Genomic DNA, 24543 nt, shown 5'->3' with positions numbered 1-24543 from the left:
GTAGTCTGCTACTCATTATTTAACAATTCGTCACCTGCCATTTATAAAAGACCAATTATTATTGATGGTTAGATTCCAGTCCTGCTTTAGCAATGGAAGTCTCGCTTTGTTTTTATTTCAAAACAATTTGCGCCAAGATAATTCCAGTATGTAAAGGTTAAACGTTTAGTATGTAAAATGTATGGACAGTTTCGGCCTTCAATAAAATAGACCTCTTTGGTTAAATGAAAAAAAACGTGCAAATTATAATATCCCAGTTTCGAAACACGTGTATTGAGTTTCTAATATTTCAGGTCTATCTGGCGATAGTGTTCCTGATGATTCTGCTCTGCATTCTCGTAACAGCCCTCAGCACAGAGCCTCGATTGCAAAGGAAAGTGATGAGCTGTGAGATTCTGGAATACCTTGACGCTACCGACCATAAGAACGCACCAATAGTACGTGAGCATTTCAATTACACGGAATGTAATCAAGGATCAACATTCGATTATCAGGACGATGCTCTTTTGGATGATGATTTTTACTACGACTTAAATGAAAGATTGGGAATGAAATCAACAAAACCAGTAAGATATCGTTACGAACGCTTTATAGAAGGATGGCTGTATTTCATATTCTCGAATATTTAACGACAGCGTTCTTCCCACTGGATTTTGCCATGCGGCTTTTGACGTGCCCGAATATAAGACAGTATTTTACGAGCGTAGTGGCCTGGATCGACATCATCGCTCTTGTTGGATACTACAGTCACCTTGCGATCACTGCATCGTACAAAGAGCATATCTACAATGACGGGTGGAACAAAGCGGTCAACTACTTGCAAGTATTCAGAATTCTTCGCTTGTTTCGCGTCGTACGAAACATCCGGGCTAGTCGTGTGCTGAAATTCTCCTTGCGCCAGAACTTAAGGGACTTAGCCTTACTCGCCATGTTACTACTAATAGCCTTGAACGTTAGCGCGAGTTTGATCTACTTCATGGAACCTCGAGATAGAATCGAGTCTATTTCAAGCAGAGCTTATTGGGCCGTGATCACGCTGACCACGGTAGGATTCGTTGATGTCACACCGGACACTGGTGGCGGGCTCGTGTTGGCCTCAATAATGGCGATTTGTGGAGTTTTGTTGCTGTCAATCACCCTGCCCATGTTCGTAAACAATTTTCTGACTTTATACCAATACACCAATCTCGACGAGTACATTGATAATAAACAAAAGGCCAGAATGAAACTGAAAGCGTCGGATCATGCAGTTTCTGTCATCAATTTATTAGAGCACTCACATCAGTCAAATCATCAGTTGCTTTTTTAGAAGAAGCGCAAGCATCTCTCGGCTGTCCATGACATCGAAATGAACGCGTACTGTACCTTACGTGGAAGCACGGGCGTGCATTACATTATTTGTGGAATTTTACAATCGATCGTTTCAAAGGCGATTTTGTTACCCTCGGAATCGTGTTCATTATATAAAACACGAATCTATTCAACGCTTTATTCATATGCTTCAATTTGCACAAACAAACAGAACAATTGTTGTGCGCTTCTATAATTGGGGCATTTATGCCGGTAGTTATTTGAAGAGATAATGGATTTTTGCTGCCGTCGTTATTGAAACATCGATGTGTTGATGCCAGTAGAGAAACAAGCACGAAGAATCAATTGACTTTGAAACTTGATGAATATTTTTAACAATTGTGTTTGAAATATGATGTGGTTAATCCGTCTGTTCGACCCCTTTAACGAATAAATGCTTGCCAAGCTCGAACTGGCGACTTGGTTGAAACAAATGTGGGAAGTTTTCTTACGTTGGCATACATATGTTATATGCGACACACAACTTAAGCATTTGGAAAACTTTACTGGTTTCGGGCTTAGCTCGATTTACAAGCCTTATCAACAGGAGTATCCACGTGGCAATCGCCAAGTGACGTTATGTTATTATATATTGGACAAGCGGAGAATACATGCATGCCACACACAATAACCGATTGAATAGTTACTTTTAAGTTACAAGTTTTTTTAATCATATTATAAACAATGTCTATTTATAGAAACTATATTAACTTATATATACTATATCTACTCAAAATCACCCCAGGAAACCCGATACCTTACGGGTCATGTAATACCATAGGGGACAGTGCTGTGCATTTTGGCATGAACTAACATAGGGTAAGTAAATTGAAAAAAATAAATTTTTCAAAGTCCAATTTGAAACAACTGTGTATTAACATTAACAACAAAGGTATTGTTCTATATGTAGACAAAATCCTGACAAATTTTCTTAAAAAATGAGGTTATGGCAGACATGTGTAAGTTTGTATAAATCCTTTAATAATGGTAGTGTCTTGCAAATAAAAGCAGTTTTTTCTCCCCTGAATGCCTGAACATGGCCCGTTTTGCCCGATCTTCTTCTTCAGGGAGCCACATTGCGCTAATTTTTTAAGAAAATTTGTCACGATTTTTTCTACATGTAGGCTAATACGTTGGGTATCAATGTTAATTCACAGTTGTTTCAAATTGGACGTTGAAAAATTTAATTTTTCCAATTTACTAACCCTATGTAAGTTCATGCCAAAATGCACAGCACTGTCCCCTATGGTATTACACGACCCGCAAGGTATCAGGTTTCCTGGGGTGAAAATTATCCCATTCGTTGATGTGATCGAAATTAACGTACTTAATTTAATTTAGAGTAACTTCATAATGAAGCAATTATTGCAATGCTAAGTTTCTGTCCCTGCTATCTTTATGTTCGTAATATTCCGATAACGTATTATGTTGTATTCAAGTGTTAAATATTTGATTTACGCGAGCATCGTGATGGTTAAAAGCCGTCATAAAGGTATTCCATTTGCTATGTCAGAGTTGTTTGCCGCAGGCTACACAAACCAACACAAATCGCAAAGCGTATCATTTTGATATTAGATAGTGCTAATGATAAATACATGTAATTGATAGCATTGATCTGAGGCATTTAAATCCGCTTAGGTACAAATGTAATTAATAATTGCGATGGACTAAGCTCGATTGTGCTAATTAAATGAACATAGTCTGAGAGAAATCCTATTTGGCATGTTAAATTTTGGTGTACCATTCGGTATGAAAAATAATAAGAAGACTTATTTTGTTCCTCCCCGTTACAGAGAGATAGGCATAACTATTTGATTGTGTCCGTCCGCATTCCAGATTTTTGTGTTGCGCTTACAAATATTGCTGGGAAAATGATTAAACCTTTTAACCCTTTGAGCGCTGGAACCGGATTTTGAAGGCATTTGCAAACAGTTTGGATCCTGATGAGACGCCACAGAACGTGGCGTCTCATCGGGATCCAAACTGTTTGCTATTCTGATAGCATTCTTGGAAAAAAATTCGAAGAAAATGCTAATTTCAGAAATTCAGCAGACGACATTTTAGCAGACGACAAATTTCCCAGCATGCAAAGGGTTAAACATAAAAATAAGCATTTGAGCCCACGCACCGACATATTCGGTCCTTGTTTTTACTAAGGCGGAACTATGGCCTTTCCTTAGCAAAATAATGTACATTTTTCAAAGTTCCGTCGTAACTCAAACAGTTTTGCTGCGTTAGTGATGAACACACATTAACCATCTTTGGAACCCTCATATATATTTGCGCATTTGTTTTCATATAAGCGCGGTTTTACGACAAAACATCAATGTGGGGCATCCGTGTCATAGCGATACGTGTATAGTAAAAAACTGCGCCTGGTTTGTTGTTACAAATGCCTATCGCTAGTACATGAATGTATTCGTTTTAATTTAGTAAAACTCCTTAAATGTTGCCTGTTTTTTTCTCACATAATGGCAAAACAATAGTATATACATGTAATTGCACGAACGTTTTTCACTACAGCCTACCTGGCATTAAAATTTAATAACGACAGTTTTTAACACCAAGTAGTGAAACAACTATGGTGTTGAACACCAAAGTGGGTTGCCGTTAGACCGCACTTATGAGTCAACCTTACATTTGTTTTGAATACAACAGTAATTAGTAATTGTGACAGTGACTCAATTCAACGCATATGCTATCCCAATCGTGTTCTTTGTAAGTTCACAATGCATATAGTTTCACTCACAATTTTGTAAACAACGTCAATATTTAGTGAAAACCGCTTTCGAATTTAATAAAACTAATAAACAATAATGAGCGACGTCATTATATTAGGTTTTAAAATATGAATATAAAAAAAATTAAACAAAGTTTAAAGTAATAAGCTGCATTAAATATTGTACACGATGCAAACTCTTCGTACCACGACCCAGGGTCAGGTCATAGTTAGAGACATATACTTGACAATTGAGTTCTGTTATTTGACGTTCCTTCTTAGCTTAATTCAGTGTTACGTTCTGGTTGTGACCTGTGGCTAAAATGATTATATTTGACGTGTGACCCTCAATTATGACATTAACATGGGATCAAGTCATCTTGCAGACAACAAACCGCTTCACTATGCTTATCATTTTACTAAATAAACGAACAATACGCAATCAGGGTCTGATCTAGTCAATAATTCGAACACATGTTTATACGCACCCTCCATCACCCTCTCCATTTTTAGTCATTGATACTGATGCATTGCTATGATACTGTTTGTGTTCAAGTGGATAATGAGATTGAGAATAAATGATATTTTTATAATAATGACAACAAAGACGATTCCATAATGATCCCATGATGATATAACGATATTGATGGTGAAAAAGAAGAATGATGATGATGAGGAGGATAAGGGTGATGTTTGGGATATTATTGCTGATTATGCTAAATTTGATTTGGTCTGACAGACGCGGCATGAAGTTGTGAAACAAATTATCAAAAAGCGTTCAGTTTCCCAAATTATAAAGCCACTGCAACGCACTTGGGTGTTGACCAAAAAGCGAATGCACAATGGTTTTGAACAATGAAGTTGTATTGACATCAAAGTGAAGTACTACAAAGTAAACGTCAAACAACGTCATTAAAAGCCACGGGTACAAAATTGGCATACTCATATTGGACTCGACTAACGTTTTGTCCGATATGGTATGTCTCGTCAAAATATATCACCGTATCGTACACACTTAATAAGCTAATAAGATTTTGCAGTGATGCCATTGCTAACCACCTGATTCAGCATGCATATCAAAATATGCACCTGTTCTTATTTAAAACTAATTATTATTCGATTTATTGCTGTAGATCGGTCCATTTACAGCGATTTTGTAGTTGTGATAAAGATAAATATAACCACAATTGCGTCCGACAAAGTTGTTCTATAGACACACTTTATTACGACAAATATGTATATTGACCGATAAATAGCGATAAGATGAACATAATTTCGTGTTTAAAATTACTGTTTAAATACTTCTGCGATTTAAGAATCAATGCTATTGTATTTTACAGCGTTCAGAAGAAATTGTGCTTTATGTTTATAGATAGTTGATTTATGTTCGTTTTACAACTGTCAATACAATTCCATGTTGAATGTTTTATGACTGTTTGATACATACAAATGAGCGATCAAGTGTGTTCAATAAATAAATAATTTCCTATTAATTTTTACAGGAGCTAATATTATTTAAGTGCAAAACGGTATTGCCGTACATAAACGTCACATGATCAAAATCGAGACAAGTGTCATTGCAAAATTCTTAATATACAGTATATAACCAAGTAAACATCAAAGCGATGGTGTGATAAACATGTATTAATCAGTTGTTGCTTTTTCTGATTATTTACAATTTCCTTTTCCAAGACTTGTGAAGTATACAACCGAAAAAGGATGAAAATCAGCAGATATTGAAGAAGGATGAAAGTGGTATAAGACGAAACATTCCGCAAACTATAGGAAGGATTAAACTCCGTAAAAACACCAATAGAAGAATTCCTCAGTGGTTGAAGATAGAAAAATAATAAGGCTCGAATTCTTCCTAACGAACAAATCAAATTTCATCGAAGTCATACAATTTTAGCAGCCAAATGATTCAACAGTCAAATGTATCTAATGATGATCTTGTTTCCATGAGAAGATTATACTGTTCCTTATGAATAAAGAAATCTTAGTAATGAATTAAAAAAAGAATTCGTAACTTAATTAAGAACCACGTGGCAGGCAATACAAAGGGACACCTTTTATCTCTTTTCAAGAGAATAAACATGAATGTGTAGTGTTACCTCATTTAAATTGCATAACATTCATCAGCCTCACTGTTGATACCTATGTGCGTCATCATTGCAAGTAATTAAAAATGCTGTACAAAACATTCTAAATAAAGTATGTATGTCGTAAAATAAATTGCTTTTTAAAGTGCCCGTTTATGGACAGGTAATAAAAACGGTTGGTTTTAGAAATGCGAAACCGTAAACGACACATGTCAATAAGGAAATATAGCTTCATTTTGTGACTGAATAAGTAATTGAACCAACATGTTTGTCGCTATGAATTATTCTGTCTGATGTCTGAATACCTCGTGCGAGTGCAATCTATATGTTCCTTAGTTACAACACTGATTCACAATATTGTGATTAGGTCCTTTGTGCTGTTTTTGTAACTTTGTCTGTAATGAATACCGCTTGTATGCTGTGTGTCGCGGAAATAAACATTCTTTCTTACATGTAAATAAACGAATGACTTACTGACCTGTTATACTTTATGGGACCTTAACGCGACATGTTTTATGTTGGTGTTCGATGTTTGTTGTTAGTGTCGTTCTTGTTCAATTTGACAGTTTAAGCTGACGAAGTCAATTTTCGTTCAACTATTAAACACATATGTATTAATTTGTACAAAATATTCACCCAGTTATGTCAAATATTTAATACAGCAAATGATATCGAAATGAGACAGCGCAACATGCAATACAGTCATAAATACAAAACGTTATGTGATAAACATTGAATTATGTGTGTTTTTTGTTTCATAATTGCAGATGACACGGTGGTTGATGGTTTGCCTATTTTAACTATTACGAGATTCAAGGTATATGTAAAGTTCGGTCACATGGTAAGATATGTAATGATCGTTAGCGACAACTTTTGAAACGTTCGGTTATAGTTTGTATATTGATTGATAATAGTCGTAAGAAGCAACAGTGCTAAATCTAAATTGTGATGTCAATAGGTTAAAAAGATTACATATAGTAAAACCAAAAAGTTCCCATTTGGGTTAGTGCCGGACAAAACTAAGTCAACTTCAAAGGGAAATTGGGTGATATGTTTTAAGGTTGAGCATGTTCATAAGCAACTACTTAATACGATTAAGTATGTTTTAGCATATATAAAACGGTAAAATCAAGTTAAGCTGCTATAAAGCGTTGTTGGATTATTGCAAAGCAATATACGGTCAAAGACAAAATGATAAAGGGTTATATGATTAAATTAGAAATTGTAATAATTAACTTCTAAGTACGAATCACGATGTGGAAGCAATTGGTTTTGACGATGGACAAAACTATAAAATTTTGATAAGGGAGATGGGTTTCATCATAATCAACAGCAGTGTACGCGTAAAACTATTGGAGTAAACGTGTTGGTACTAGTGGGAATGGTATAAGTGTGTGAACATTTTGGGGAGGGGGGGGGGGGAGATTTCAAGACAATATCATTGATAGCAGAAAAGGTTTTTCACAAATCAGACGTTTAAAGAAAAATGCATGTAACGTTCTTTTGTAAGTTCAGAGGCATCACATGCTATATAGACTATTCGAATGATAATTCTGAAAATCGTTTTTGTTTGACACATTTCAAAGCGTGATATTTATTTTGAAAGTTACGATGTACATAATAACTGATTCCAGAAAATGTCTTATTACGTATATGTTGTTTTTATTTCATACACAACCAGAGTAATGGCCCATTTAAGCAAACAGCATTTTGTTTATCTTGTATCGCGCGTAATTAAAAAAGTATTGCTGCTAGATGGATGTAACTTTTCAAATGCACATGTGGGACATCCGTGTCTATGAGTCCCTGTAAAACGGTCTTAGTTCTTTCGATGTCTCGACTATTTCACAAAGCATCGAACTCAATTATTGGCCGATAGCTTACGACTCGTTTCAAAACATAACCAATCGGATTGGCATAACATATTCATCTATGAACTTACCTTAATATATCCGGTAGTCTCTATCTAAAAACGATTACCAGGAACGAGTCGTTGGCAATCTGTTGTTTAATTTATGTGTGAGTTGTTTTATGTATGTGGCCTTAATAATATACACAGCAATAAACTGTTGGTATGCATAATAATTAAATGAACAGGTAAGTCAATTAATGTATTTATTTTAAAAGGGAGGAAGTACAAACATGGATATTATTATTAGTAGTAGTATTATTAGTTATAAGTATTAGAAGCAGTAGTAGTAATGTCGTTTTTATAGTCAATTCAATAGTCCGATTCTAACATCCGACAAACATTTTGAAATTGTAAGGAGAACATCTGTGAGTATAAACAAATATCCATGGGCGTGATATATAGTCAAGTTACTGTTATTAAATATCTTTTTGTCGTGTGGCTTTTAAGCTTCTCGGCCTGATGCCTACGTGTTTTATTCATAAGCATCAATTCCGGTATTCACCAACCCATTCTAAGACTTAAGAATAAAGAACAGACTTAGAATCAAGACAAATGTGATAAGCGTTCAATGTATACAAGCTACAAATGTTAATTGTGTAATACATAAATGTTTTATATTAAGAATGGTGTTTTTGGAGTTGTAAAATTCCTTGTCATACTAATTTCAAACTCATGCGTTTTGTCTGCGGTCTGCGTCTACGGCAGTGACTTGTTACCGATGTGTTTTCGTGAACGTTTTCGCTACTTATTTTCATACGTTCTTATGTTCCCATTTGCGAATTTACAATCATGTGCGTATATTTAAAATTGGGTACCCACTTAGAGTTAATAAAATAGACCAATTAATTTCCTGTAGCCTCATTCAGTGTAATATTATCCGCTTTCAGTTTCCACTCATTATGAAATATTTAACTACCGCATCTACACGAGAGTTGCTGTCTGCAAGTAATTACCCGGCACGAGTCGATGTAATCTGTGGTTTAAGTTATATGTTAGTTGTTTTATTTAAGTTGACTTGATAATACACACCGTAAGTATATTGATTTATTTATTATATTTAAATAGTAAGGCCAGTACATTAATGAATGTATTACACTATGGAAGTACAAACTTTTAATAATTCATCATTTTGCTGGGTTGCCTTTAAGCTATACGGCCTAATGCGTTCGTGTTTTATTAATAGGCAAAATGCTTCTTCTAGCATGGAAGCTTCTACCATCCATAGAACAGATCAATTAAACCGACTACCACGAGGTACATCGTCGATAACAATGTACACAATAACATAGAACCAAGAAAAATATGTTCAGCGTTCGCATATGTGTAGGCTACAAATGTGAATTATGCCATTAAAAAATTGCGCTTAATAAAGAAGTATGTAGTAAGACATGTTGAATTCCATGTCATATACACTATAAGAAAGATACGGTTTAAAGAAAAAATAAATAGACTTTAGTCTAAGAATTGGTTGGTGAATACATGCCCAGATGTTAACATAGCTGTTTACTACCTATATACAGCGACGAATTTAAAATTGTACTTCTTCATACAATATCAAACAGCAAATCTCGCCATGCGCGGTAAGATCAACGTTTCCGGAGTTTTGTTCGAATTCGACGGCAAAGTGCTGGAGAACTTTCCCCACCACACACTGGTCGATTTATTTCCGCCGGCAGAATCCGTCGGCAACCGAGCGGAAGTGTTTGTCGGCCGTTCGGCGGAGACGTTTGCCGCCATCTTGGGGTACTACCAGACCGGGGAGCTCCACATGCCGACTACTGTGTGTCCTCAGGCGTTCCGTCGAGAACTGGATTTCTGGAAAGTCCCTGTTGAAGATATGCAGACCTGCTGTTCTTACAGGTTAGGCATTTTCTTTCTTCAGTTTTTAAATGTATTTCTTTTCGTTTCATTTCTTTCATTTTCTGTTCTTTTATCCTCTTTTAATTGACATGTTTTCTTTCGTTCTACCTGTTTTTTTACTTGATATATTTTGTTTCTTTTTTGCTATATGCCTCAATTAAAAAAAGCACGCGACAGGTTTATTCAACAAGGTAGGATAGAGATAAGTTTATACCATGGGGTGTTATACCGTCAATGTCGTGGTGAAGATGTGATAAAATCATATTCATATTATGTATGCAATTCAGATACTACGGCTTCTTCGACGCGTTTGAAACCCACCAAGAATTCAAGATGGCGTCGCAGAAGGAAGAACGAGAGCAACAGTCACTCCCGGTTGAATCGGGAAACTCGAAAGTGGGGAATTTCAAGGGCCGAGTTTGGAACGTTATCGATAACAGAACGCCGACGTTGGCGTCAAAGGTAACGTAATTGATAGCTATGACAACCGCGATGACGTTCACATGGAAAAAAAAACAAGGCATTTCAAAAGACGTCATTGGAAGGTCGGGACTCGAACACGGGATCTCCCGCTCACAGAGCGGGTGCTCTTCCGAGTGAGCTTACCGGATCGCATAAACAGCTTATCGCCAATCCTGTTAAGTTCGGTACCGTGACATTTTGGCAGGAGAGAATGTCACGGTAACGAACTTAAGCGGGACTGGTGATAAACTATGTCAGCCGCTCTGGCTTAACACTTGATTGTAAGATTCCAGTTCATATGCAGGTTAAACGTTTAGTTGGTAAATATACGGGCCGTTTCAGCCTTCAACAACATGTATATTTTTTGGTTTTCAATGAAAAAACATACCAATTATGATATCCCAGTTTCAAAAAACAAGCGTTTAGAACTTCTTATATTTCAGGTCTACCTGGTGATAGCGTTCCTGATGATTCTGCTCTGCATTTTCGTCACAGCCCTCAGCACAGAGCCTCGATTTCAAAGGAAACTGACGAAATGTGAGATGCTGGAATACCTAGATGTTACCAAAAACCAGTACGCGGCAAAAATCAGCAAACATTTCAATGGAACTGACTGTAATCAAGGATCGGTATTCGAATATCATGACGATGATTATTTTGATGATGATGACTACGCCTTAGTCGAAAAGTTGGAGAATGAAACCAACAAAACCAGTAAGATATCGTTACGAACGCTTTATAGAAGGATGGCGGTATTTGATATTCTAGAATATATAACGACAGCTTTCTTCACGCTGGATTTCGTCATGCGCCTCTTGACGTGCCCGAGTATAAGGCAGTATTGTACGAGCGTTATGACCTGGATCGACATCATCGCTCTTGCTGGGTACTACGTTCACCTCGCGATCACAGCATCGTACAAGGAGCACATCTACAATGACGGGTGGATCAAAGCGGTCAACTACTTGCAAGTATTCAGAATTCTTCGTTTGTTTCGCGTCGTTAGAAATGTCCGCGCTAGTCGCGTACTGAAATTCTCCTTGCGCCAGAACTTAAGGGACTTGACCTTACTCGCCATGTTACTACTAGTAGCCGTGAGCGTTAGCGCGAGTTTGATCTACTTCATGGAACCTCGAGATAGAATCGAGTCTATTTCAAGCGGAGCTTATTGGGCCGTGATCACGCTGACCACGGTGGGATACGGTGACGTCACACCGGTCACTGGCGCCGGGCGCGTGCTGGCCTCAATAATGGCGATTTGTGGAGTTCTGTTGCTGTCGATCACCCTGCCGATGTTTGTGAACAACTTTCTGACTTTATACCAATACACCAATCTCGACGAGTACATCGATAACAAACGACAGACCAGAATGAAACTGACAGAGTCCGTGGATGCAATCTCTGTCATCAACGTTTTAGAGCACTCTCATCAGTCTCATCATGAGACGCTTTTTGAGAAGGACAAGCTCTCGGGTGACCATACCATCGAAATAAACGCGTATGGTAACAGTACCATACCTGGAAGTACGGACCGTCATGAAATTCTTTGCGGAAATTTACAATCGATCGAGTCAGATAACACGCGATTTTGTTTCCCTCGGAATCGTATTCATTGAATCATACATGAATATTCAACGCTTTATTTTTTTATGCACCAGACAAACTTAACAATCGTTGTGCGCTTTTATAATTGAGGCTATTCACGCGTGAATGATTGTGTAGTCATAATTGGTTTGTGTTTTTTTTGTCGTCGTTATTGAAAGATCGATTTTGATGATTTCAGTTGAGGTACAAGCTCGAATAATCAATTGACGTTGAAATGAATATTTATAAAGCTTCAGTGTGAAATCTAACGTAGTAAATCCGTATTTTCAATCCCTTTAACGAATTATTGCATTCTAGACTCAAACTGGCGAAAAGGTTGAAATAAATCCGGCAGTTTTTTAAACAGTGGTGAAACTACCTTATATGCAACACACAACTTTTGTTCTGATAAAACTGTACTGGTCTCGGTCTAAGCTCGATGTGTAATCCCAGTCAGCATGAGTTTCCACGTTACCATTGTCAAGTGACGTCACCTTAAATACGATGTTGGACAAGCGGATGATACATAGACGCCGATAAAATATCCGGTTGTATATTTACTTTTGAGTTACTAGTATATGTGTTTTTAATCTAACCCTGGACAAAATATTTAAATAAAAACAACATTTACTTATACATTCATGAAACATCTCTAGCGAGTGTATTCGTTGATATTAACGTCCTTGAATAAATCAAAACCATTAATTTCACAATGAAGCAATTATTTGAATGATAATTTTGTATGCAGTTTCCTCTATATCAAATTGAAAACTGCATGATTTCCTTTTTACAAATCCCGTGTTATATTTTATTTTTAATATTTATTAAATCTAGTGAAAAAATGTATAAAAATCTGTCACAAAACTAAATACTATCAAAGTTATATAAATATTACATGTACAAACATATTCCAATCGCTGAACAATTATAAGCATGGATGGTATAAAGTCAAGCGATGAATTATCTTTTTTGTGTGCTTCTAGAGTTGTAAACCTTGTTTAATACATTCATGCATTTGATTTAACGTGTTTGTTTTTTAAGAAAAGTTGCGCGTGTTTTTTCTCCATTTCTTTTTTATTTTTCTTACTTATTTGTCAAATAACGTGTTCAATATTTATAAAATATCGACGAGTTAAACCCACATGTTATAAAACACGTTTTTTATTGACCAATGAAATACGCTTCTCTTTTAAATACTGCTCAAATTAAGTCTAGAACGCAACGATCATTTGAGCGACCAATGGAAAATATGACACAAGCGAACGGTTTCGAATACTCTTTATTTGAAAGGATGCGTTTCCTTGCACTTCCCTGCATAATTAGAGACGGGTCAAATGAGATGTCTCGTTTTATTATTCATTACTCTGAAATTGTGTTAGCCTTATATCCAACATCCTATCTAGCGTACTTGAGTGAACGTGGGTTCCGACGATGTATTAAGCAATATTGGTACTTAAATTCACAGCAACATGAAACAATCACGATTATTTGAATTGTTCACATTACTAACAATAAGTGAGTTACGTTTGATGTTTGTTTTATTTGTTCTTTGAAATTTAAATATTTTTTCTCAATAAATACTCCAAATAGCGTTGTTTTAAATGTTCAATATTAAATAATTACACGTGACATATTAAGGTTGTTCAGAGTACATTTACAGACAATTTCAAGTCCTATCTTCCATTCTTAATCTGTCAATAAACATCATTTAGAGTCACCATATATACATATGTTCATATAGAGCGGCCGGTTGTTTTCCAGGGCCGTTTTCACAATTATAAATGCTCATACCGCATATCTTTACCAAGGCGGTAGATAAAGTCAAACATTTCGTATTTATTTTCTCTGTTGTTTTCTGCATCGAAGTGGATAAATATTAAGATCATTTTAGCAATATTTGCTGTTTTTAAATACATTAATGTAGAATAACCATACACGATATTGTCAGAGATTTACTGAATTTTTGAAAGTTTAGGAATGTCCTTAAATTTCCCTTAGCACCAAATGGTAGGTTCAGTAGGTACACAGCAATTTTTGTCCTTAACTTTTCACGGTTCCCAATTTCATAAATATATTTTATCAATTTAAGTTTTTATAAAGTTCATTTGGCGAATATGATCGAATGTGGTAAACAGTATCGCAAACTTAAAAGTTAATTAAGAAAAAATATCGAAAACTCAACATGGAATGCCAAAATAATTAGGCTGCGTAGGGTAAAAGGAAACAAACAACCTATTTCAGCCAACGAGTCTTTGTTAAAACGGACCCACGCACAAAAAAATCTTAAGGAATACTTAAATTATAGAAACATTAACAGGATCAGAATTGACGTTACAATTCGTGTGGTTGTTATAAATCCAACGCATGTGACCAATTGCAAATAACATATATTCTGTATCTATACACAACATTTACGAATAAATATATACGCGTTCTTTTACAATTGTGTTGTAGGTAAAGGGATCCGACATGAAATAATTTGTAAGGTAGGTGGAAGTGAACAGCCTTGGATAACTGGTGTATTTATATTGCTTTGACTCACTGCAACAGGTGGTACTTCTGTATAATGCTCCAGCAATTCTTTGATTACCTTTGATTTACAAAACTCTCATTTAACAAATAATTTTGTTAAATCTGATTTTCACTCTGCACTTGTGAATGGTGTAGAGTTAGGGATATTGCAGTTCCGTGGAAAGAATCCTTTGCTGTTACCGATGTCGATTTGTTGTCGATATTATCCAAATTACCTGTTATAAAGCCATTCTCATGAACAACAGGGGGACACACCACTCTGCTATCTTCGTACATGGATATAACTGCATTGTCACATTGTAATATGTTGGATTAAAAACCAACATTTTTCATAATTCGTATTATTACGAACTATAATAAACAGTCATACTTGTTCGTATTAATACACACATTTTCAGGGATAAAAAGTCAGTGTTTTTGTATTAAAAATCATCATTTTTGATACTTCGTATTAATACGAACTATTATAAACTGTCATCATTGTTCGTATTTATACACACATTTTCAGGGATAAAAAGTCAATTTTTTTGCATTAAAAATCAATATTTTTGATACTTCGTATTAATACGAACTTTTATAAATTGTCATCATTATACGTATTAATACGCACATTTTCAGGGATAAAAAGTCTGTTATTTTGCATTAAAAAACTACATTTTTCATATTTTGTATTAATACGAACTTTTATAAACTGTAATCATTGTTCGTATTAATACGCACATTTTCAGGGATAAAAAGTCAGTTATTTTGTTAAAAATCATCATTTTAAAACCCCCCTTGTGAGAAGTGGGGGTATATTGGTTTGCACATGTTGGTCGGTCTGTCGGTCGGTCTGTCGGTCGGTCGGTCCACCAGGTGGTTTCCGGATGATAACTCAAGAACGCTAGGGCCTATGATCATGAAACTTCATAGGAACATTGATCATGACTTGCAGATGACCCCTTATTAATTTTGATGTCACTAGGTCAAAGGTCAATGTCACAGGTCAAGGACACGGTTACTGGAAATAGGAAAATGGTTTCCGGATGATAACTTAAGAACGCTTACGCTTGGGATCATGAAATTTCATAGGGACATTGGTAATGACCGGCAGATGACCCCTTTTGATTTTCAGGTCACTAGGTCAAAGGTCAAGGTCACAGTGACCTGAAGCAGTAAAATGGTTGACTGGAAATAGGAAAATGATTTCCGGATGATAACTCAAGAACGCTTACGACTCTGATCATTTAACTTCATAGGGACATTGTTCATGACTGGTAGATGACCCCTTTTGATTTTGAGGTCACTAGGTCAAAGGTCAAGGTCACAGGTCAAGGTCACAGTGACTGGAAAATGGAAAATGGTTTCCGGATGATAACTCAAGAACACTTAGGCCTGGGATCACGAAACTTCATGGGACATTGGTCATGAATGGCAGATGACCCCTTTTGATTTTCAGGTCACTAGGTCAAAGGTCAAGGTCACAGTGACTTAAAGCAGTATTATGGTTGACTGGAAATAGGAAAATGGTTTCCGAATGATAACTCAAGAACGCTTACGTCTGGGAACATGAAACTTTATAGGGACATTGGTCATGACTGGCAGATGACCCCTATTGATTTTGAGGTCACTAGATCAAAGGTCAAGGTAACAGGTCAAGATCACAGTGATTGGAAAAAGGAAAATGGTTTCCGGATAAGAACTCAAGAACTCATGCCTGTGATCATGAAACTTTATAGGGACATTGATCATGACCGGCAGATGAACCCTATTGATTTTCAGGTCAATAGGTCAAAGGTCAAGGTCACAGTGACCTGAAGAAGTAAAATGGTAAACTGGAAATAGGAAAATGGTTTCCGGATGATAACTCAAGAAAACTTACATCTGGGATCATGAAACTTCATAGAGACATTGGTCATGACTGGCAGATGACCCCTATTGATATTTAGGTTAATAGGTCAAAGGTCAAGGTCGCAAAAACGCGAAATAGGTAAATGGATTCCGGGATAAAAAGTCAGTTTTTTGGATTTAAAATCATCATTTTTTAAACTTCGTATTAATACGAACAATTATAAACTGTCATCATTGTTCGTATTAATACGCACATTTTCAGGGATAAAAAGGCAGTTTTTTTGCATTAAAAATCAACATTTTTGATACTTCGTATTAATACGAACTATTATAAACTGTCATCATTGTTCGTATTAATACGCACATTTTCAGGGATAAACAGTTAGTTTTTTTGCATTAAAAAACTACATTTTTCATACTTTGTATTAATACAAACTTTTATAAACTGTCATCATTGTTCGTATTAATACGCACATTTTCAGGGATGAAAGTAAGTTATTTTGTTAAAAATCATCATTTTTAAACTTTTTAATACGAACTATTATAAATTGTCATCATTGTTCGTATTAATACAAATATTTTCAGGGATATAAGTCAGTTGTAAAAAATTGCATTACAAATCAACATTTTTGATACTTCGTATTAATACAAACTACATGTGTATTATAAATTGTCATCATTGTTCGTATTAAGACGCACATTTTCAGGGATAAAAGTCGATTATTTTGTATTAAAAATCAAAAATTTTCATAATTCGTATTAATACAAACTATAATAAACAGTCATAATTGTTTGTATTAATACGCACATTTTCAGGGATAAAAAGTCAGTTTTTTGCATTAAAATCAACATTTTTCATAGTTCGTGTTAATACAAACTTTTATAAATTGTCATCATTGTTCGTATTAATTCACACATTTCAGGGATAAAAAGTCAGTTATTTTGGATTAAAAATCAACATTTTTTATCCTTCGTATTAATACAAACTATTATAAACTATCATCATTGTTGGTATTAATACGCACATTTTCAGGGATAAAAAGTCAGTTTTTTGCATTAAAAATCAACATTTTTGATACTACTTATAAATAAGAACTATTATAAACAGTCATAATTGTTCGTATTAATACGCACATTTTCAGGGATAAAAAGTCAGTTGTTTGCATTAAAATCAACATTTTTCATAGTTCTTATTAATACGAACTTTTATAAATGGTCATAATTGTTCGTATTAATACACACATTTCAGGGATAAAAAGTCAGTTATTTTGGATTTAAAATCATCATTTTTCAAACTTTTCACTAATACAAACTATTATAAATTGTCATCATTGTTCGTATTAATACACACATGTTCAGGGATAAAAAGTCAGTTGTAAAAAATTGCATTACAAATCAACATTTTTTATACTTCGTATTAATACAAACTATCATAAACTGTCATCATTGTTGGTATTAGTACGCACATTTTCAGGGATAAAAAGTCAGTTTTTTTGCATTAAAAATCAACATTTTTGATAATTCGTATTAATACGAACTATTATAAACTGCCATCATTGTTCGTATTGATACGCACATTTTCAGGGATAAAAAGTCAGTTATTTTGGATTAAAAATCAACATTGTTGATATTTCGTATTAAAACGAACTATTATAAACTGTCAAAATTGTTCGTATTTATACGCATATTTTCAGGGATAAAAAGTCAGTTATTTTGGATTTAAAATCATCATTTTTTTAACTTCGTATTTATACGAACCATTATAAATTGTCATCATTGTTTGTATTAATACACACAGTTTCAGAGATAAAAAGTCAATTGTAATAAATTGCATTACAAATCAACATTTTTGATATTTCGTATTAATACGAACTATTATAAACTGTCATCATTGTTCGTATTAATACGCACATTTTCAGGGATAAAAAGTCAGTTATTTTGGATTAAAAATCAACAATTTTCATAGTTCGTATTAATACGAACTATTATAAACTGTCATAATTGTTGGTATTTATGCGCACATTTTCAGGGATAAAAAGTCAGTTATTTTGGATTTAAAATCATAATTTTTTAAACTTCGTAATAATACGAACTATTATAAATTGTCATCATTGTTCGTATTAATACACACATTTTCAGGGATAAAAAGTTAGTTGTAAAAAATTGCATTACAAATCAACATTTTGATGCTTCGTATAAATACAAACTATTATAAATTGTCATCTTAACTCCCACTAAAAAATAATAATAGAAAGATGTGTCTCATGATTATTATATCTCAATATATCGCAAAATTTCCCCCTCATGAGGGCCCTGGGTACCTTCCCCTGATGGCCAGATAGGGCCCAGAGCCATAGTCAGTCCCTGTCAAGAAGATCTCAGTCTGTCACAGTCAGCCATAGTCAATACCAGTTAAGATGGTCTACAAGTTTGAAGAAAATAACACTTTGTAACTCATTTAGCAGAAAAGTAAGACTCTTAACATTTTCGTCCATGAAGCAAAAAACGCCCACAATTTCCCCCCAAAGTGGAAAATCACGAGTAAAAGCCCCATCCACCACAACCCCAAAAGCTCTGCCCTGGGTCGTTCCGCCCTTGTTCCCGGGTCGTATATATCCCATATATGATAAACAATTACTAAACTAAAATTACAATTAATAATCAAATTTGTAATCAAAATCTAAATTTTCCATATATGTTTAACAAATACTATTCGGAGCGAAAGAATCATTTACAAAACCATGATATTACATAACAATTAAATAAGGGCGAAACAACCCACTTGTAAGGGCGAAACGACCAGGGGTGAAATGACTCGGGGTGACCTAGGGCGAACGGTTTATAGGGCGAAACGACCTGAGGCCCATTTTTACAATATGGACAGGAAAGCAGGCATGGAACTGAGCCTGTCTGCATATTTAGTAAAATCAGGAATATAACAAGCCTTATCACTTCCTTTTTCTTTATAAAATACACTTTAAATACATATGCTGTAGTCTCGTTGAGTCGTGGTAATTTTCATAAAGATGTTACACCACAAATGTTTAATAAATATATTACCATGAATCATTATTAAAATAATTATTAACCTTTCTTTGAGATTTGTTGCTTTGTTCCAATTGTTTATCGTTTTTAAGTTTAAACATCAAAATAATCGATTGTGTTGATTTTGTCAAACTACCATCTTGAAAATTATCTTCCGGTTGATTCATGGGTTCTGATTGGCCGCCAGAATTTCAAGATTTGCATACTAAAAAAATGAAATAGACTTGAAACTTACATTGCAGGACAGGTTAATTTCTAGTGAAAAAATGTCAACAGACGATGAAGCAGGGAAAATACTCCTAATAAATAATTTTGTGTTACACTGAAACATTATATGAAAAAAACATCAATGAGGAAAAATTTCATAAGGACATATCAAGTTATGCTGAATTACACTATTTACTTGTTTTTGTTGCATTTAGATCGGAAAAAATGTTGACCGTGTCAAACCTTTTTTCGTAACAAACTGCATCATGTGCGGACGTTCTATCACATAATTTCTATACCCCACGACTCAAACAGAACCCACGACTCAACCAGAACCAGCCATAAATGCATGTTTGTTTTCTGAATTTTATATTTATTTCCATTGGGTATTTTGACTTTTTCAGGTAAAGGAATGTCTGCAGCTGACAAGAGAGCCACTTGATAGAAGTTGTTGATGCCAAAACAGGTAATAATACTAATTTATTATCAGGTACACAAGCAAATAAGCTTATTTATGATGTGGAAGGTGTCACAATCAGGTTTGGGGTCACTCAAACCCTTGCCTTCGTGTAATTCCTCATGCAGTTTGTATCGATAGTTCCGAGTCATGATACGTTAAGCTCGTGCTTTTTTAGCAGCGGAAGTTGGAACTGAAGGGATTTACCCGTATTCATGAACATTAATGCAGTCCAGCAGTGTTAATTTGCTACTTGTTGTACACCTACAATTTGCTTGTTTTTGTTATTGTTAATTTTTTTTTACACAATATGCTTATGGCGATACTTCCGGCATAAAAAGGGTGTCACGTCTAACTCAAACATAGGATTGTTGTAGCAAGTGTCCCATTTATCATTTACCTAAGAGGGATCTTTTTGAGATTTTTTGGCATTTTCAGAAACCAGTTAGTTTTTTTCTTATTTGGTACATGCGTCTGTCATTCAGTGATATAAGGGTAGTATTGACTGTATTCGCTTGTCTTTGCATTGAAAGACGGTTAAGTGGAGAGGGAGCAATATTTGTTGTGTTCAGAATTCTTCTGGAAGCTGCGTCCCCAAAAGAAGTACTAGCAACCCCTATTTGGAATTATTTATTAAGAAGTATTTCCCTGCTTCATCGTCTGTTGACATTTTTTCACAAGAAATTAACCTGTCCTGCAATGTAAGTTTCAAGGCTATTTCATTTTTTTAGTATGCAAATCTTGAAATTCTGGCATTTTTTAAAGTCCTTGGTGAATGGCTATATCATAGTGGTTAAATTACAGCAATAACCACAGCTGGAGTAGCCACGGCTGGTAGAGCTGACAGCATACAGAAATGTGCTAGTACTTCACGTGGTCAGAGGGCCCACCAAGTGATGGTAGCTGCTCTTTATATTTTGAAGTGTAAAGCGTATAAAAAGTATACCAAAAGAGTCACAGATAGTGCTGAAAAATTAGATTATCAACGGTGGTCTGATATGATGGAAAATATCCACCCTTATTTTTGCGTACTGGAATAAAACAATGGAGCTTGAAATACTGTTGTTTTTTTTACAGTTTATGAAATCTCAAAAGGGAGGCTAAGTACGAGATGTATGCAGAATGCATGTGTAAGATGGTGCAATGTATGTTGAAATGGACCATGTTCATTATGCTCGTTGGCTGACTGTCCATTCACAAGATTTAATTTTACTTCAAGAAAGAAGTATCGATGTCCACGAAGAGTTCACAAGAGGACACTTTTTAACAAATAAAACTAAACACAGATTTTCAGCACTTGCTCACGACCAAATTCGTGAGCAGCAGAATGCTATAGTAAAGGGTGATGGTGGATGCGTTGGTCTAACCGAAAATCCAGATGCACTTCGAAGATGGATGGTGTCTGCACCAGAAACATCACGAATTCTTATGGAAGCGAGTGATAATACAGACAAACCAGATGATACTAAATGAGGAGAAGCAAACTAAACAAAAACAGTTTCAGACTCAGGTACGCCAGCTAGTCGAAACAATAGATGATATGGGAAATCCGTTTGAAGAAGACACATCAAAAATGTCAGTCAAGACAGCAGAATCAATTGGAAAAGCTCAGTAAGAATCTATGATTGTTGAACGTCTGAGTAACAATACGAAAGGTTTTTACGAGACGATAAAGAAAAATCTGCTTTCCCTTTTTCGAACTGGGTCCAGAAAGAAAGAGGCAAAGGCATCAAAAGTTAAGAGTATGAAAAGTGATATTCCATTATTTTCTAGAACGTAAAATTCATGTCAGATGAGAGACGGTGATTTAAACACTATTTTTGAACACGAAAACCATGTATGGCCCCCATCTATAGAAAACAATAACAAGATGAGACTAGGAAGTAAAGCAGAACTACTGAAGTGTCGAGAAAAAGAAGAGGAATCGCCAGAGATGAGTCCTCCTGTAGAGGTTAGCATACTTGATGGTGCTGCCATTGTTCAGTCCCTGGATCCCAACAGGTCAGACATGAGAGTTCTAACGTTCAGTGATTATGCATTGAAGCTTGTATTACCTTTTATATCTAAGCAGCTAATGTCAGTGGACAGGAATGATGTAGTATGGGATACATACAGACCCGATAGCCTTAAAGCACATACTAGAGAGAGTCGAAGGACAGGCGACAAAATCAGAGTTAACGGATCGACTCGAATTCCTGCAAACTGGAAATCATTCTTAAGGGTTGATGAAAAAAGACAACACTTAACGAGTTTCTGGCAACAAATTAGTCTTTTAAAAACACCACAAGGGAATGTGGTTCTGACCACTTATAGAGAGAATGATTTGGATCCTTGCGACTGGGGATGGATCAAGAACAATGAAACGTGGGTCCCATTTTGGAGTTCTCGTCCGGAAGCTGCTAATAGTTGTAGAGAGCTTATCAGATGCAACTGTGAAAACACCTGCTCTGGTAGATGTAAATGCACCAAGGCAAATGTACTCTGTACAAAGTTGTGCCATTGTGAAGGCCTTTGTGTAAGAGAATAAGATACTTGCATAATACGAGTATATACCACAAGTTTTAAATTCATTTAAGTATACACCCTATTATAAATAGGTTAATATGATATCATTACATGACTTCAGTACCAACTACTGCTCTATAGAACTAATTGAATGATCTATAATACATTTCATGATATGTTTAGAAAATACCGGTATACATGAAAATCCAAGAATAGGGCCACACTCCGAGTTTTGACCTACTGATCATTTTAGTTGTGTATAATTATGCATTAACCATTCATGAACAGACTATTAAATAATCATTGTTTAGGAGACAATTACTACTATCGAATCTTACAAGAACTTAACAGAATTAAGATAACATATTAAACACTGAAGTTGTTTAGACTTGATCAAGTTCATTGTTAGTTTATTTGTAATTGTTATATAATTATTATATGTTATATCATGCATTTGATATGAACTGAAGTTTATGAATAGCTATAGAAAAAATATATTAGAAATTGTTTGGTTTAATCATGTTCTCATTTTACTCTTACTCAGCATTGAAGCTGATATTCAGTATTGAAGCTGATATACACTAAACAATTATTAGTAATTTCCCATATAGGGCCTCATATATGGCTTTAACCTTAATAATTAAATATGTAATACTTGTTATGATATATAAATAATGCAAAAAAATGATATATTATTATAAGATATTTATTGGTCCATTGATTCAACATCATTTGTATTATTTGCATCACCAGAGAGGTATTTCTTTAGTGTTCCCCATAAGGGGCCTCATTAATTTTTGGGGAGGAATTGTTAAGTTTTGCATTGAAAAAGTTGTAGAACATTTATTTAGATCAATTTAGTTAAATATTCTATGTAAGCTCAATTAGTGGATATTTTTAAGCATTAAATGTCTATGTAAACCATTATTTTAGAATTTTCCCCCTGTTAGGGCCTCATTTTTTGTAATTTTACTATGTTCCTAGTATTAAAATGTTTGATATATTCAATATTGATACATTTTTAGAAAAGAAACAATAGTAAATGAAACAATGTGTATTGTTTTGTTTTTCTATCCTTTTACTCAAACATAAAAGATGAAAAATGGGCCCCATTTTGGAGTCTCATTTTATGGCAATGACGTGTCCTCACATCTAATTTAATTTAGCATACCTTAAAACGGTTATATACAAAGTTTCATGCATCTTTGAACATCTTTTTCCTATAAACTATTAACTACTATATTTCATATACATCAATTACTTTGCTTATCTGAATTCAGTATGTTCATTAGCACAATCCCTCCGAAATATTTGACAATTAATTGATCGGTATTATAAAGAACCACTTTAAATACGTTAAAAGGCAAAACGAGCAATTTAAGAAATTAATTCGTTGATCATATACCTGCTTTTAATACGATAATACCCGAACGTTTCGGAAATGATACACATAACGTAAATATAATTGGCATTAAGTTGTTATCTTTATGTAAAACCAATGGTCTGCTTATCAGTTATACATTAAGATAAATCCTTAATTCCGGTAATTTTACCCATTTTTAATTACAACGTCACGAAAAAGCAAAGCTTCGGGATATGTACAATTAACGACTGACGCAAAAAAACATCAACGTATACTAACAAGTATATGCAAACAATGGGTATTATTTTACAGATGCATCATTTTAAAGTTCAACTCAGAGCTTATCCTGGCATGTCCAGGCGCGGGGAATTTTGATTAGATGGGCCGTACTATTGAGCCATTTCCATAATTCAAAATGCGAACAAATTTCTTGCACCATGTTATATCATGTAATTAGCACAAACTAAAATTTATACACAACCAGCATCAAATTACACGTCAACTTGATTAAACAAAACGCGGTGAAAACGTTCACATTGAGCTGAATTTGTTTGAAAAGCGTCGTCCTAGATTAGCCTGTGCAGTCCCCACATGAACTTTCCGGCTAGACTGGATTAT

At 34.9% G+C, this 24543-nt stretch overlaps 2 protein-coding genes across 2 annotated transcripts; both read left to right on the top strand.

The window, feature by feature from the left end:
* The first annotated feature begins 598 nt into the window (after positions 1-598).
* LOC127878497 (potassium voltage-gated channel subfamily A member 2-like) lies at positions 599-1309 on the top strand. The gene has a single exon (XM_052425026.1). It carries the CDS (start codon positions 599-601, stop codon positions 1307-1309), a length of 711 nt encoding a protein of 236 aa, XP_052280986.1.
* Positions 1310-9653: 8344 nt separating this feature from the next.
* On the top strand, positions 9654-24304 carry LOC127878496 (potassium voltage-gated channel subfamily B member 1-like). The gene is made up of 6 exons (XM_052425025.1): positions 9654-9940; positions 10228-10402; positions 10846-11926; positions 20862-20956; positions 21850-22058; positions 24238-24304. The coding sequence occupies exons 1-6, from the start codon at positions 9654-9656 to the stop codon at positions 24302-24304; spliced, it is 1914 nt and encodes a 637-aa protein (XP_052280985.1).
* Positions 24305-24543: the final 239 nt, after the last annotated feature.

The sequence above is a fragment of the Dreissena polymorpha genome, chromosome 4, assembly GCF_020536995.1.
Source record: "Dreissena polymorpha isolate Duluth1 chromosome 4, UMN_Dpol_1.0, whole genome shotgun sequence".
Classification (NCBI taxonomy): Eukaryota; Metazoa; Mollusca; class Bivalvia; order Myida; family Dreissenidae; genus Dreissena; species Dreissena polymorpha.
The sequence above is the reverse complement of the archived record's forward strand: the minus strand, read 5'-3'. Positions and strand labels throughout refer to the sequence as shown.

Excerpts from the sequence above, each read along its gene's own strand:
- LOC127878497 (XM_052425026.1), top strand. The coding sequence starts at position 599 with ATGGCTGTATTTCATATTCTCGAATATTTAACGACAGCGTTCTTCCCA.
- LOC127878496 (XM_052425025.1), top strand. The coding sequence starts at position 9,654 with ATGCGCGGTAAGATCAACGTTTCCGGAGTTTTGTTCGAATTCGACGGC. Across the intron at positions 9,941-10,227 it reads CAGACCTGCTGTTCTTACAG|ATACTACGGCTTCTTCGACG; the intron begins GTTAGGCATTTT and ends TATGCAATTCAG. Across the intron at positions 10,403-10,845 it reads CGCCGACGTTGGCGTCAAAG|GTCTACCTGGTGATAGCGTT; the intron begins GTAACGTAATTG and ends CTTATATTTCAG.